Source organism: Glycine max, chromosome 3, assembly GCF_000004515.6.
Source record: "Glycine max cultivar Williams 82 chromosome 3, Glycine_max_v4.0, whole genome shotgun sequence".
Classification (NCBI taxonomy): domain Eukaryota; kingdom Viridiplantae; phylum Streptophyta; class Magnoliopsida; order Fabales; family Fabaceae; genus Glycine; species Glycine max.
In genome coordinates, this window is record NC_016090.4 from 33725040 (window position 1) to 33741635 (window position 16596).

Genomic DNA, 16596 nt, shown 5'->3' on the forward strand with positions numbered 1-16596 from the left:
GGTAGGATATATTTGGATCCAAAGAATAGTGAAGGAAGAGGAAACACATAACATATTGCATGCGTACATTGACTCCAAAAATACCAATTATATATGATTGACAAAATTGTATTTTTGGTCCCCCAGTTTATCTCCAGTTTCGGATTTGGTCCTCCAGTAATTTAATTCACGAATTGAGTTCTCCTATTTTGTAAAATCGTGCAATGTTGGTTCCAGGTCACAATTGGACGTTGACTGTTAGTAAGTGATGTTGACTATCACGTGTCATGTTCTGATTGATCAATGAAAATAACAATGCATTTCATCTTTCATGGAGTTGACATCCAATCAGAATATGACACATGATAGTCATCATCCAATAAGAACGTGACACGTGGCAGTCAACATCACTTGCTAACGGGTCAACGTCTAATTGTGGTCTGTGGAACCAACATTGCACGATTTTACAAAATAGGAGAACCCAATTCGTAAATTAAATTACTGGGGGACCAAATCCGAAACTGGAGATAAACTGGGGGACCAAAAATACAATTTTGTCAATCATATATAATTGGTATTTTTGGAGTCAATGTACGCATGCAATATGTTATGTGTTTCCTCTTCCTTCACTATTCTTTGGATCCAAATATATCCTACCATTTGATCTTGTTGGGTTCTCTTTTAGTTTTATCCGATATTAAATGTATACATCTTAACTCTTTAATTTCACCTTTAATATTATCTTATTAATTTAGTTCAAAAATATAATTTTGTCTATATGATTTTAAACATGTTTTTCATGTCTGAAAAATAGGTTATTTTAGATTATTACCTAAAAATTTATTTTTTGTCAAATAACTACCTAAAAAAAATATGTTTCCTATCGTTAATTTGACTTCATTAAATAATGACATGACAGATTAAATGTCACGTCATCAAATCTAATCGTTGACACATCATTAAAGATGGTGACGTGACAATGAAATATGAGTAAGAAGACATGATAATGCCATATTCTATTTATCACATCATCATTCCATAGAATAAAAAATTTCCAGATATTTAATTAAAAAAATATTAAGTAATAATATAAAAATAACTTATATTTTAGATATGAAAATCTTATTAAAAAAAATATGAAGAGGCGCAGCCAAGCATGACCCAACAGCGAGTTCCTATACCATCCAATCCAAACAGACGCGCCCTTGTCATAGAAACAAAGTGCTTTGCTACTAAGCAAACAAAAACAATATAAGTAATCACAGTACCAACATCTCCCTGTTTGCTTATTGATTTGCTTCTTCCGATCCCATCACGAAGTGCAAATAGCAATTCCGCTACTCACAAAAAACCTTTTCCTATTCCCTTTCTCTTTCCTGAACCCAACACAACAACACAACACAGGATAAATAAATTAAATTAAAAACTAGCTAAATTCCTCTCTCTCTCTCTTTCTCTTCGAGGGTTTGGGTTTCTCTTCCTCCCTTGGAGAAAAAGAAGAGCCACCGCTGCGACGCCGTTCGGTACGCTCTTCTTTCTCTTCAGTTTTTTCATCGTTGATTTCTAGGGCTCAGATCTGTTCCCCCTTTTTCTTTTTCTTTTTTCAATTGCGTTAGGGCTCTCGATCTCTGAGTTTCTTAGATCCGAAATTCGATCTTCGATTTTTTAAAGTGGTTTTTTTTTGAGAAATTTTTGGACTTAATTTTCTCTGCAGTTATTGCCTTGGGTTTTCGATCAATTTTTTTTTTTCTATTTTTGCTTGAAATTTTGGTTATTTTTATTATCTTTTTGTTTTGAAGTTCTTGTGAGCTGGATTTTGGGTTTTTGTGATTGGGTATGGAAAATTTAGATAAAAAATATATTAATTTTGAAAAGGCAAGTTGTGTCCTTTGTTTACGGCCAAGAAATAAGTGCTATCACTTGATCGTGTGTTTGTGGTATTTTGGATTGTATTAGCACACACACACACATACATATATATATATAACAGTGCAGATGATGTTAATTTAAGAAGGCAATTTAGATTCCACTTGTGGTGGCCAGAGACTGCGATTTTGGTTTTGAGTTTAATGATTATGATTCTAACATGGAAAGGTTTTGTTGTGTGAAAATAGTTTATGTAAAATTGTGAACATTATAATGTGTCTTGCATGATTTAACCATGCATGGCGATGCCTATGTAGTTGTGGTTTTTACTATGGATTTTATGGTCGTGGGGTGACCATGCTTTCAGTGTATTAGTGTTGTTCTGAGGTGGTGGGGATATGTTTACTGATTGAGATGGATTCTATTGTAAATGTTAAATTATGCAAAGCTAATGAATTGAAATTCCCCCCCTGCCACGCACTGAGGTGGTAACTATTTTCTCTCTTAAAATTTAAAATTCCTCCTTCTCTTGTGTAGTGCATTTTTGAGGTGCCGCTGTCATGTTTGGGCGTGGTGGACCAAGGAGGAGTGATAACTCCAAATATTATGATATTCTCGGGATTTCCAAAAATGCCAGTGAAGATGAAATCAAGAAGGCCTATAGAAAGGCGGCTATGAAGAACCATCCAGATAAGGGAGGAGATCCTGAAAAGGTAAGACTCACAGTTTTTACTTAACTGCACTGCATTTTGATTATCATATGCAAATGCCCTGCTATTCTATTAGGATCAGCATTCACAACTTGACCATATAATTTGATTATAAATATTTTATATTAGTAAAGTGAGTATATGTAAAGAGATTTGATATTAATGTTGCCTGAAGATGACTTGGGCATGCTATATTTTTGTGTTTTAAGTCTTCTCATTTATATAAAGGATGTTATTCACTTGCTAACTTTTTATGTTGAGAAACTGCCAAGTTTTCTCTAAGCTCTTGCTTTTTTCTGTTTTAATACTAAACATCTGATTCATATATCAGTTTAAGGAGTTAGGTCAAGCATATGAAGTTTTAAGTGATCCTGAGAAGAAAGAACTGTATGACCAGTATGGTGAAGATGCCCTTAAAGAAGGGATGGGGGGAGGAGGCTCGTTTCATAATCCATTTGATATATTTGAATCATTTTTTGGAGGAGCAAGCTTTGGTGGTGAGATGTTCACTTTTACATTTATGTTACTTCATTTAAATTTGTGAATCTTGCAATATTGATCAACTCACTATTATTATCGCCTCTTAGGTGGTGGTAGTTCCCGAGGTAGAAGACAGAAGCATGGTGAAGATGTGGTGCATTCTTTAAAGGTTTCCTTGGAGGACGTTTATAATGGCACAACAAAGAAACTATCTCTTTCTAGAAACATATTATGCCCAAAATGTAAAGGGTATGGACTTCTATTTATGTTTATATTTTTTGTACGTCTAATTTTTTTTAGAGAGGTTTAGCCTTTAATCCGATTACTTTAACTTTTCCAAAATATGTATTGTGCCTTGTGTTGTTTTATATTTAGTTGTAGGATATACATGTTTGTATTTGGAAGTCTGGTGAATATAATCTGTTGCCTTACATTTTCTAAAAATATAGTGTTTATTTTGATGCTATTTTTATTGAATTCATAATATTTTTAATTTCTTATGCTGTATACATGGAATCCGAAATGGAGGATGGACTGATGGAGTGGCCCTAAGGATGTGGTTTCACTGAAAAAGAGGAATGTGGAGATATACATGTAGATCTAAGTATATGTGCATGGTATAGTTGTCAGTAGGGTGTGATTTTGCTGCTATAGTGGCATTGTGTTATGGTGTCTGGCCATTTCTGTGGCCTGTTGCAGAGCGATTGTGTTGCACTGTAAATTGGACTGCCATTCCATAAAATCATGGGCATCACTTTACCCCAGTATGTTTGAGGTTGAAGTTGAACATTCAATAAATGGGGTATATTTGGATTTTGTATTGCAATAGAAAAATAGAGTTTCATATTATTTAATTTGTATCTCAAAATTTTAGAATAGCAGCCATCTTGTTACCTGCTATACCATTAGTGTGTTGGGATTGGCCTGTCTGAGCCACTATTTGGTATTGATAACTGTATGGTGCATGGAATTAATATTGAAATAAGCAGAGGCCTAAACTACAGGATTTTTTACACATTGATTCCTATTGTTCTGCTCAGATGACACCTTCTATTGTTTGTCTAATCCAAGTCAGAATTGTGTGAGCCGCAAATAGCTGGATATGATAAGCTATGCTATTAATTTTTTGAGTCATCATATGATTAACACTTGGGGAAAATGAAAAGTTTGTGAAAGACAGTTCCCATAATACCAGTGACTTATGCTTAGGAATGTTAGTTCATGTCAGTCTTATTCAATTTTGATGGTTTTGTTTGTAGAATTTATTATTTGGATATATTTATTGTCAGAATTTAACAACTAATCAGCTATAACAATGGTTTGACATGCAATTTTTGATAAATCAGGAAAGGTTCAAAAAGTGGAACTGCTGGTAGGTGTTTTGGATGCAAAGGCACTGGTATGAAAATTACAAGAAGGCAGATTGGACTAGGCATGATTCAACAAATGCAACATGTCTGTCCTGACTGCAGAGGATCTGGTAATGGAAACTTTATTTTCCATATTTTGTTTGGTTGCTTTATGATGTTTCCTCCAGCTCACCTTTCATTGATGCAGGTGAGGTCATTAACGAGAGAGATAAATGTCCTCTGTGCAAAGGAAACAAGGTTTCCCAGGAAAAGAAGGTGCTGGAAGTGCATGTTGAGAAGGGCATGCAGCAGGGTCAGAAGATTGTTTTTGAAGGACAAGCTGATGAAGCTGTAAGTGGTTTATAGTATGTATGTCATTTGTCTTAATACTTTGTAAGGATTGCTTGGAAGTTGATAATTTTGGCCTTCTTAATTAAATGCATATGTACTTGTTGCAGCCTGACACAATCACAGGAGACATTGTTTTTGTATTGCAAGTAAAGGATCACCCAAAGTTCAGAAGGGAGCAGGATGACCTCTATATTGATCACAATCTCAGCTTAACCGAGGCACTCTGTGGCTTCCAGTTTGCTGTCAAACATCTTGATGGTAGGCAACTATTGATCAAATCAAACCCTGGGGAAGTCATCAAACCAGGTAATACTTAAGAATATTGGGAGTATGCATGACTGGAATTTCATTCGACCACTCTATTCAATTTTATGATTTATGAATTTTAATTTTGCTATGCAGGTCAATATAAAGCAATAAATGATGAGGGAATGCCACAACACAATAGGCCATTCATGAAGGGTCGCCTTTACATCCAGTTTAATGTTGATTTCCCAGACTCAGGGTTTCTTTCCCCTGACCAATGCCAGTTACTGGAAAAGGTGTTACCTCAAAAGAGCAGCAAGCATGTGTCAGACATGGAGCTGGATGATTGTGAGGAGACCACTTTGCATGATGTCAACTTTAAGGAGGAGATGAGACGAAAGCAGCAACAGCAATATCGCGAGGCATATGATGAAGATGATGATGAGCCATCTGGTCAACGAGTGCAATGTGCTCAACAGTAGTGCAATTTATGGTAGTAGAGGTTCTATAATTTCTGCATGGTTTTTATCTTTTGTTTGCATAATGCAGTTATAACTGCGTGATAAATTTACCCTTTAGGTTTTGGCTGGTAACGTTATTTAGTCTTGGCAGATTTCTAAAGTCTGTTTTTTGTTGTAATATATGAAAATTAAATGTTTTGGTACAAGGCGCGCAATAACGATTGCATATCCCAGTTTCATACCTCCTGTACTATTTGGTTCTTAGCTTTGGGGTAAACGTAAATCCTTCAAAATATATTCTCAAATTAAATTCATTTTATTGGGGGAATATAATAGTTGATAGTAGTGTGACAGTTCTAGATTGCCAAGGAGTTCAACATCATAACTGGGGCCAGTTGACACTTGTTCAGTCGTTAATAATTTTTAATTGGCGATTTTCTATATAAATAGTTTAATTGCATTGATATTCCTCCTTGACACGGGTCAATGTTTCTTCCTATAGGCTGAATATTTAAATCATGAGATTCAGTTTTGAGCGTATGAATTCCTCATGGTATTTATTCTGGATCAGTGGGAAGGCTTTAAGTTTATTTGCAATTTGGGTCGAACTGTTCATTTAATCCATGGCCACAATTAACCTGTTTCAGACCAGAACACTTGCCATAAATCACACCATTTATGTAAGACGGTAGATTCATTTTTGAGTGTATGAACTCCTTATGGTATTTATTCTGGATCAGTGGGAAGGAGTGTATGAACTCCTCATGGTATTTATTCTGGATCAGTGGGAAGGAGTGTATGAACTCCTCATGGTATTTATTCTGGATCAGTGGGAAGGCTTTAAGTTTATTTGCAATTTGGGTCCTGTTTCAGACCAGAACACTGCCATAAATCATACCATTTATGTAAGACGGTTGCTTCCTGCACCTCATAATGGGTCATTGTTTAAACTTAAAATAAGAATTTAAAAATAAGTGCTTCTTGAAAAAGTGTTTATTTAATAAGCAGGTAATATTTGTTTCTTAAAATAACCAGAAAATTATTATTTTTAAGTAAAAATAATATAGACAAACTAAAATAATTGAAAACTGTTTATTTTATTAAAAAAAATATTTTTCAACAAATAAGTTTAAAGTGCCTGAGCTAAATTACATTCTAGATTGTATTGCAAGTGCAGGAAGCTTTTGCCATATACTAGGCTCTTTGGTCAAAGAATCATCTTACCAAAGCTCTTTTGCAATTTCAACTTTTATGAAAAAAGTATGAACTCAACTAGGTTAGGTATACACATTTGATTTACTTCTTACTATTAGTCAGTTGAGTGTTATAATGAGTTTAAAGTGCTTTTGTTATACCGTTGAAAAGGTCTTTCCGGCAATTCAAATCTCAACTTGTACAATATTTAATATTAAGTTGGAGGACACCTTAATTTTAATTTTGGAGTTGTCAAAAAAAAAATTGGTCAGATTCAAGAAGTTAAAGAAAAGGATTCTTATGCTGAACTACCATTAGTCCCTCTAAATCCTATATTTGGCACAAGACACCGCAATTAGCTCAATTTTAAAATTGGAGAGTTTGTATCACATCTCTTTATTTTAAAATAGAAATTCATTCTTATTTTTTTTTCCGTCATATATCACTAGGTTTAAAAGTTCTTAGAAAAGCATGACAAAAAGTGTTCTTTGTGCCTAATCAATTGGATTCATGAGAATGTTTTTTTCTCCTTTTGTTATATATGCTAAATTCTATTTTAATTGTTAAAAACCTTTTTTTAATCCTATATCGGGTTTTCTTCTGCAATTTATGATAAGAGGTTAGTTATTTTATTTGAAATAATGGGTAAAAATAAGAATGAATAACTTGTTTAACCAATCACATGCATTATTATAAGATGAAAATAAAAAGAAAAAAAAATCTCCAGAAATTAAAATTAGTTTATGAATAAATTAATTTGTAAAAGTCCTCTCACATAACGTGTGCATAAATTAACAATTTGAACTTTGAGCATCTTTGATATCAAATCTAAGCTCAAGATCTAGTCTTCAACATATTTACTACTAGAGGAAAAGTTAAGATCTAGAGTATGGATTTTGAGTGCTTCTACAAGATCCTTCAAGATCTACACCATTTTATAACTTTTTTCCTCTAAATGTAATCATAATTTGAATAAGAGAATTCATATTCACATGCATGCACACTTCTGCATGTATGCCTATGCATGCACATTCACACACAGGAGCCGTGTCTAGAATATTTTAGGCCTTAGGAAAATTTTACATTTAAAAATTTATTAGTTAAAATTTAATAATTAAGAAATTTATAATTTTCATTCAATAGTAATTTATTTAATAATATTTTTGTAATATATTTTTTCTCAAGTTAATTTAAAAAAATATTTTCTTTTTAGAAGGACGACAATTACTAGTATTATTAATAATATTAGTATTATTAATAATATTATGTAAACATTACATGTAAAAACAAATATTTTTTTAATATAATTTAATATTTCTAATAAAACATTAATTTCTTTTGTAAGTACTTCTTTGATTATGTTTGCTTCACGAAACAATTTAAGACCACTAATATCAAGTTTTGAAGATTAATGTCATATTTCTTTTAATTCATTTTTTTTAATTCTCAAAGTTTATGAACTAAAAGTTTGGAGAGATAGTGGTGTGGCTGGTACAAATCTGGACTCTTTTTTTTTTTTTTTAAATCAAAATAAATCTCTCATTAAGCTGATTAATCATCATCATGACCATGAGAGATAGAAGGAAGAAAAAAGAGTCTTATATAATTAAACTTGTAACTAACTAAACTAATTTTATCTCTAATACCCCCAAGATAGGAGGTGTTGGAAACACTTCCAGCTTGGAGAAGACAATACATCAACATCAAAGGAAATGAAAAACTTTGAAAACTTAAAATATAGCTAAACATGCCGAAAATACACCGGTTATACTGTCAGTTTATACCTTTTTTTCCTCTAAATGTAATCATAATTTGAATAAGAGAATTCGTATGCGCATGTATGCACACGCACACACCGGAGCCGTGTCTAGAATATTTTAGGCCTTCGGAAAATTTTGCATTTAAAAAATTATTAGTTAAAATTTAATAATTAAGAAATTTATAATTTTCATTCAATAGTAATTTATTTAACTAATATTTTTGTAATATAGTTTTTCTCAAGCTAATTTTAAAAAAATCTTTTCTTTTTAGAAGGACGACAATTACTAGTATTATTAATAATATTATGTAAACATTACATGCATGTAAAAACAAATATTTTTTAATATAATTTAATATTTCTAATAAAACATTAATTTCTTTTGTAAGTACTTCTTTGATTATGTTTGCTTCACGAAACAATTTAAGACCACTAATATCAAGTTTTGAAGATTAATGTCATATTTCTTTTAATTCATTTTTTGTAATTCTCAAAGTTTATGAACTAAAAGTTTTGAGAGATAGTGGTGTGGCTGGTATAAATCTGGACTCCTTTTTTTTTAAATCAAAATAAATCTCTCATTAAGTTGATTAATCATGATGTCTTATATAACTAAACTTGTAACTAACTAAACTAAATTATAACAAACTAAACTAATAATTAACTTGTAACTAACTAAACTAATTTTATCTCTAATACCCCCACATGATAGAAGTTGTTGGAAACACTTCCTTGGAGAAGACAATACATTAACAGCAAAGGAAATAAAAAAATTTGAAAACTTAGAATATAGCTAAACATGCCGAAAATACACCGGTTATACAGTCAGTTTATACCTTTTTTCCTTTAATTGTAATTATAATTTGAATAAGAGAATTCGTATTCGCATGCATGCACACACACCGGAGCCGTGTCTAGAATATTTTAGGCCTTAGGAAAATTTTGCATTTAAAAATTTATTAGTTAAAATTTAATAATTAAGAAATTTATAATTTTCATTCAATAGTAATTTATTTAACTAATATTTTTGTAATATAGTTTTTCTCAAGTTAATTTTAAAAAAAATATTTTCTTTTTAGAAGGACGACAACTACTAGTATTATTAATAATATTATGTAAACATTGCATGCATGTAAAAACAAATATTTTTTAATATAATTTAATATTTCTAATAAAACATTAATTTCTTTTATAAGTACTTCTTTGATTATGTTTGCTTCACAAAAACAATTTAAGACCACTAATATCAAGTTTTGAAGATTAATATCATATTTCTTTTAATTCATTTTTTTTAATTCTCAAAGTTTATGAACTAAAAGTTTGGAGAGATAGTGGTGTGGCTGGTACAAATCTGGACTCTTTTTTTTTAAATCAAAATAAATCTTCCATTAAGCTGATTAATCATCATCATGATGGTCTCATTAATAATATAAACACTTTTAAATCTCATGGTAGAGAGATAGGAGGAAGAGAAAAGAGAAACTTACTACTACTTGGATAATGCTCAAAATGAGTCAATCAATTTTTACATAAGTACATTGAGTCTTATATAACTAAAATTGTAACTAATTTATAACTAACTAACCTAAATTGTAACACACTAAACTAATAACTAACTTGTAACTAACTAAAATAATTTTATCTCTAATACCCCCGCAAGCTGGAAGGTGTTGGAAACACTTCCAGCTTGGAGAAGACAATACATCAACATCAAAGGAAATGAAAAAATTTGAAAACTTAGAATATAGCTAAACATGCCGGAAATACACCGATCAAAAGAGAAACTTCTAGAAATCTTCGACCAACTTCAACATTCTTCCAAGAGTCCAATGCAAGTATCAATGCTTAACCATCAAGCGAGGAATAGGAAACAGATCATTCCACAAAAGCTCATATCAGCAATCCAGGAAAGTATCAAAGCTTAACTGCCAAGTCGAAACTATACCTCAGAGTAAACCACTTGTGAAAAAGCAAAGAGGAATAACCATCAGAAGCAGAAGCAAAACAACGATTCAATGCTTAACCATCCATGACAAAAGCTTAAACAATGCTTAATCACCACAGACAGAAGCTTACATAAACAAAATAGAAGAATCATAAAATTTGTCTTCTATGAGGACTTTTCACAAACACTTTATGAACCAACAATAACCAAGGTTTAACCACTTATGACAGAAGCTAACAAATGAACAATGCTTAACCACCACACATGGCACAAGCTAAAATCATCAAAACAAGCCAAACAATAAACCAAAATCTTCAGAAGCATTTAATCAAACACCTTGTAGGCAAAAATTGGACAATGCTAAACATGGAGAAACTTACACAAACTTTATTTGAAGTCAAGAACTATCAATTCTGAGAACACATCCTTACTAGATGAGAAAGCTATTGCTGTTACCAAATTTCAACTAGTCAATATTGTTGAGGAAGGGTACTCACTTCAGAATCTGAATTTGGATATGTATCTTGGAGTCATATGCCTTGTCCAGAACATAAGAGGGTAGCCAGATCATGCCTTTCTCGAGGACACAGACGGACAAATCAGCGTTTCTTTGGCGACACATTTGCTTGAGTCGTATCGCTGCCGATAAGCATGCGAGACCGGCACCGATGATGACGACATCGTACTCGATGGAGTCCCTGTCGGAGGATGTGGTGCAGAAGCTCCGAGAAGTTGGAACCTTGATCTGCTCGTTGATTGCCTATTTAGAGTCATCTACACAGTTCTGACGAGCCAAGGAAACACTGTGTGCAATTGGAACAGCAAGATAATCCTTCTTGAGCTCTTGAAATGGTTCAAATATGACCCCAGCGAGTGGTGCGGGTGCATTTGAAGCAGCACACACCCTTGAATTCCTGCTTCCACCAACACCCTTAGAAAGACCCAAAAAGAAGAAGAAAAAAATGAACTTTTTTGGAACATCACCTCCACCCACAACGAGCGAGAGAGAAAAGCTTAAACTTTGGAGCAAGAAAGGGCCATTTGGGAAGAACAACGAAATGGGTATGCCAAAAAAAAAATAGAAGAAGAATTCAGTGGCGGATATGGAGGGTAAGCGTGTGAGAGAGAGAAAAAAAATATTTTTGTTTGCTCTAATACCATGTTAAAATTCATGGTAGAGAGATAGAAGGAAGAGAAAAGAGAAACGTACTACTACTCGATAATGCTCAAAATGAACAAATCAATTTTTACATGAGTACATTGAGTCTTATATAACTAAATTTGTAACTAATTTGTAACTAATTAAACTAAATTGTAACAAAATAAACTAATAACTAACTTGTAACTAACTAAACTAATTTTATCTCTAATAAACACTAAACAATTAAAAACAAAAAAAAATAGAAATTAAAAACCACTAATTAATTATTCGATAGTAGTATCATCATAATCATCATTAGCCTATCTAAGACATTATTCATTTTTTTAAAAAACAAAATTGTAATTCATTTTTTAAAAAGTTCTCAACTATTATGAACTAAAAGAACTAGAAGAAGACCCGTTAGAACCAACGGTTGCACTGAGGTGGTGCAGGTAACGTTTGGGGTTGGGCGCATGTTGGTATTGGTAGGGGTCGTGTCAACGTCATTGATGGAGTAGGGGTGTAGGGGTCCTTGGTCTATGTGTGTGAGAAGAAGTGTTTGGTCACTAAAGGGTCATGTTCATCAAATCTAAAGGTTGAGGCAGCATTCGACGACAGGGGAAGGTGACAGGGTTGGTGCACGACTAGATCTAGTGGTTGAGGTTGATTGGCGCATCCTTCGTCGTTGGCTGGCTGGGAAGATCTGAGATCCATTATGTCTAGATTTGAGTTTTAGATCTCTCAAATATTTTCGTTTTGCCTCTACCTCCCCCGTCGGTCATCTCACTTATGTCGCGCTTTCTACTTTTATGACGATGAAGCTTGAAGAATCAATTTGTCCCCAAATCGCATCGACTTCTTTGTCACCTTCATCATATTCTGCAGAAGTTTTTAGATTTGACGACAATGAGTTTTCAGATTTATTTTCTCTCTTTTAATTGATTATGGTGGTTTTTAAGCACTAGAAATTGTAATTTAAAATTCAAAATGAATATTGATGGTTTTGAAACCATCACAAATAATATTTTTAAAAATTTAATGGCCATATCACCAATTAATCGAGAAATCCTAACGGCAAGGATAAAAAATAAAAAATTTCAAATTTCAAAAAGCAAAAACAAAGAAAAAAAATTTCAGAATAAATAACAAAAATCAAGTATATATTAAGGAGTTTTAACATATTTAAGCCTTAATATTATAATATAATATAATATGTACTATAACTATATAACTATAATGTAGTAGTATCTATTTTAGTAGATGTACATGGACTCATAACGGATAGTACTTAACATGCATATGTGTAGGTTTAAAAAAATTAAAATATTGTATAATGCAAGAGAAACTAACACATAACATGCTACTTTTGGTTTGCTCCTCCCTTCTATATTGTTGTTCGTTCACTATAATATTTCAAAGCTTGAGAATTTCTTTTCTATTTTCAGATTTCAGATATATAGTTAGATTCTAGCTTAATGTGTCCAAGCTTAGTAGTGTCCAACGACCATTTGATTTCCCGTGTCCACCAATTATTTCTTGCTATTTGTTGTAACCTATGTGTACTTATCTTTATTTGGAGAAAAACAAGATAAATGTAACTTTATTTCTCTATCCACTATTTTTCTATAGACTAACTATATTTATTAAGATTATATTATTTTATAAATTATTTTACATTTGTTCTATATTCCGAATAATATATTGAGGATTTGTTGTTGTTGAATGGCCTTATACTCTTGTAGATGAATTTTTTTAGTGTTTATACTTGCTACCTTAGTCTAAAAATCAGTTAGTGCTTGTTTATGCGGTGTTTAGTTTAGTCTTGTTTTAAATATTTTTAAAATTTAAATAATTTTTATTTAATATTTTTTTCTGCTCTCAATTCTCAATTACTCTATCAAGTTCGTACACACTCCCTTTCGTTTCTAAAACTTTTTTTGAATGATTTGAGAGTTACTCAATTCTAGGGATTTAATCATTCTTGCCCATATTGCATGTTCATAATTGTTGAGTATATTCACTTATTGTAAAGGTGGATTTTTTTTAATATGAACGGCCAAACCCTTTTATATGAAACAAGATAAATTGTATGTTACTAATATTATATATATATATATATATATATATATATAATATATATATATATAAAATACAATTATTGTGAGAACACGAGTAATTAATAATAACCATTAGATCATGATTAAAAACAATAGACGTTTCAAATTAAAATATTTAAAATTAGAATTAAAATATAACGTAACCATGAAATTTTTAAAAGATTCACCAAACACACCACCTCCTAAAATATCTCAATTATCGTTAATCCATCACCATCACCATGATTGCCACCACCGCCACCTCTATTGCCATGACCATCATTGTCGTCGTCACAACTGTGGTGGTTGACAATGGTGGTGCTATAGTTGATGACAGTGATGATGGCGATGACAATCATGGTGGTAACCGTAGCGGTGATCATGGTGGTAGTAATGATGACGACGAAGGTCACAGTGAAAGAGGTGACAATGGTTGACAATGGTGGTGGCAACGGTTTGTGACAATGGTGATTATGGTGATGATTGCAATAGTGGTCTGGTGGTAACAATGACATTCATGTGATTGGTGATATGTTAATTAAGATATTTTAGGATGTGATAATTGATATCTTCATAGATTTATTTGTTGTTTGGTTAATATTTTAGAGATTTGATTATATATTAAATTTTAATTTGAAACTTTAAATATTTTAATCTCAACCTTCTATTATTTTTAATTTTAATCGAATGGTTATTATTAGTTATTCTCATATAAGGTAGTATTCTCACATGAGTCTTACTCTTTATATATATGTGTGTTTTTATTATGAAACTCATTAAGAATTGTGAAATTACATGAAATAAGATAAATTATAATATTAAATTTTGTTATCTATTTTTTAGTGTATCATTTTTTTATGTTGAAGAATAATTTTTTTTATAAGAAACAAAATTTTAATAATAAATGACACGATGAAGAAATGAGGTTAATTAGAAAATATATTTAATAAAGTTAAATTAACTAAATTACGAAAAAAGTAAATAAATTATCTTATAACTTAAAAATGTGGGTTAGATGTTGTGTGATTAAGTTCTTTATGAATAGTACGTATCTAAAATTAAATATATACCAATTTCATTCTTGTAGCAATTATTTTAAAGATGGAATTTTTTTTATTCTTATAATACTCCTTCTTTTGTGCCATTATAATTATCATCCTAAGTAGGGGTGAGAATAGGTCAGGTCAGGCTTTGAAAGACCTGAACCTAGTCTAGGATGAATTTTTAAGGCCTAAGCCTGGCCTATAGCCTATCAAAGGCTTTTATTTTGGGTCGGCCTGACCTTTTTGAAAGTCTAGCCTGACTTGATCGTCTTTTTAAAAGTCTTCTTCACATTAAATCTTTAATATTCCTTTGCTCTAGACGTAATAGGAAAGTTAAAGAAAAAGAAAACGTCAACAGGAATAAGAAAGCCAATGAAAATAATGAGGAATATAAAGGGACATATAACTCGCACCTAAATTGTAATTAAAGTCTTACTTGATTATATGAATAGAAGTCATGGAGCCTAATCAAAGTCTAATAGTTTAAAAAAAAATTAATTATACCCAAAAAATAATATATATATATATATATATATATATATATAGGTCGGCCTATTAGGCTTATAAGACTTTTTAATAAGCCTAAGCCTAAGCCTGGTCTAAAAAAGTCTGAGTCTAACCTTTTAATTAAATAGGTCAGACTTTATGTAGGTCAGGTCGTAGGCCCCTGTAGGTCGGCCTGGCCTATTCCCACCCCTAATCCTAAGTTATTTTATACGGATCAAGAAAAATTAATGAATAAATAATAAAAAATAACAATTTTATAAAATTAAACTTATCATCATTAATTCATTTTTTTTATTTTTGTAGTTCATATAATTAATATTATAAGAGATATAACTAACAAAAAATAATTAATATTATATTAAAAAATTAAAATTAAAATTATTTTAGGATAACTTTTTTCTTCTTACACAACGATTATTATGAGACAAAGGGAATATATATTATTGGTGAGAAGTACTTATCGATTTCATCAATGATTAATTTTGATTGGAGAATCTGATTAACCATCCTTAATGAAAGGGCATTTCTTCTTGCATCTCAATAAATTTATGTCAACACCCATTTTCATTACATAAAGGGTAATCAAGAATGTTTTTTTATATTTTGCATTACTCTCTCATGTAAAAAAAAGGGTGTTAGAGAAATTTTTGGAGTGCAAGAAATTTTGGCCTTAATGATATTTTCTTTTCAATTATGTATTTTTTTTTCATCTATAAAACTTGAATCTAAGATTTTGATTAAAAGGCTTGAATTCAGTTTTACTTGGACTAAGGACTTTTCTATATATTAGTGATATCCAAATAATTATTATAATATCTCCTAATATTCAATCATATAATTTATCTTTTTACTAGTTTTAAGTTACTTGAAACCGAAATATTGAACAAAACGGAAGTTAATTAGCTTAGTGGGTTTAGTGGTTGAAGGGAGAAGAAGAAAGAAGAGAATGAGTTTAAATCCTCCCTATTAACAAAAACTAAAGAACTAACTAAATATTTTCCAATTAAAAAAAGCGAATTTTTAGTTTGGAGTAGCGGGTGTACATAGTAGACTTTTCTTGTGTTGTGCCTGTTTGAAGGTAGGTGAGTCCAGTGTGGAACCAGTAACCGTGGCCCTTCTCTATCCTTATTCCATAGTATTTAAAATGTGGTGTTGTTTGTTTCTTTTGGTACTGAGAATGTGGTATTCTCGATGAATCATAAATTTGTCGGAGAATCAATGACTCGACTGACACACACCCAACAACTGAAGCACGCCAAGATATTTTCCATGTTTTTGTTTGTTCCTTTGATGGAAGAAACAAGACTCGAACGTTCTGATCGAATATAATGGGGATAAGAACTTAATGTGATTCAGGAGTCAAAATGACCATTACCAATGAAAAATATGATGTCGTATTTTGTTCATTAGAACATAGAAGCGATCGAAACTTGTTGCATCTGAACATGCATCTACCATATATATCTACT

At 31.5% G+C, this 16596-nt stretch overlaps 1 protein-coding gene and 1 pseudogene across 1 annotated transcript; one reads left to right on the top strand and one right to left on the bottom strand.

The window, feature by feature from the left end:
• The first annotated feature begins 1143 nt into the window (after positions 1-1143).
• On the top strand, positions 1144-5645 carry LOC100800590 (dnaJ protein homolog 1). The gene is made up of 8 exons (XM_003521036.3): positions 1144-1502; positions 2383-2558; positions 2887-3052; positions 3143-3284; positions 4382-4515; positions 4593-4735; positions 4843-5041; positions 5138-5645. Exons 2-8 carry the CDS (start codon positions 2406-2408, stop codon positions 5461-5463), a joined length of 1263 nt encoding a protein of 420 aa, XP_003521084.1. The 5' UTR covers positions 1144-1502; positions 2383-2405; the 3' UTR covers positions 5464-5645.
• Positions 5646-10382: 4737 nt separating this feature from the next.
• LOC121174592 (ferritin-2, chloroplastic-like) lies at positions 10383-11381 on the bottom strand (annotated as a pseudogene).
• Positions 11382-16596: the final 5215 nt, after the last annotated feature.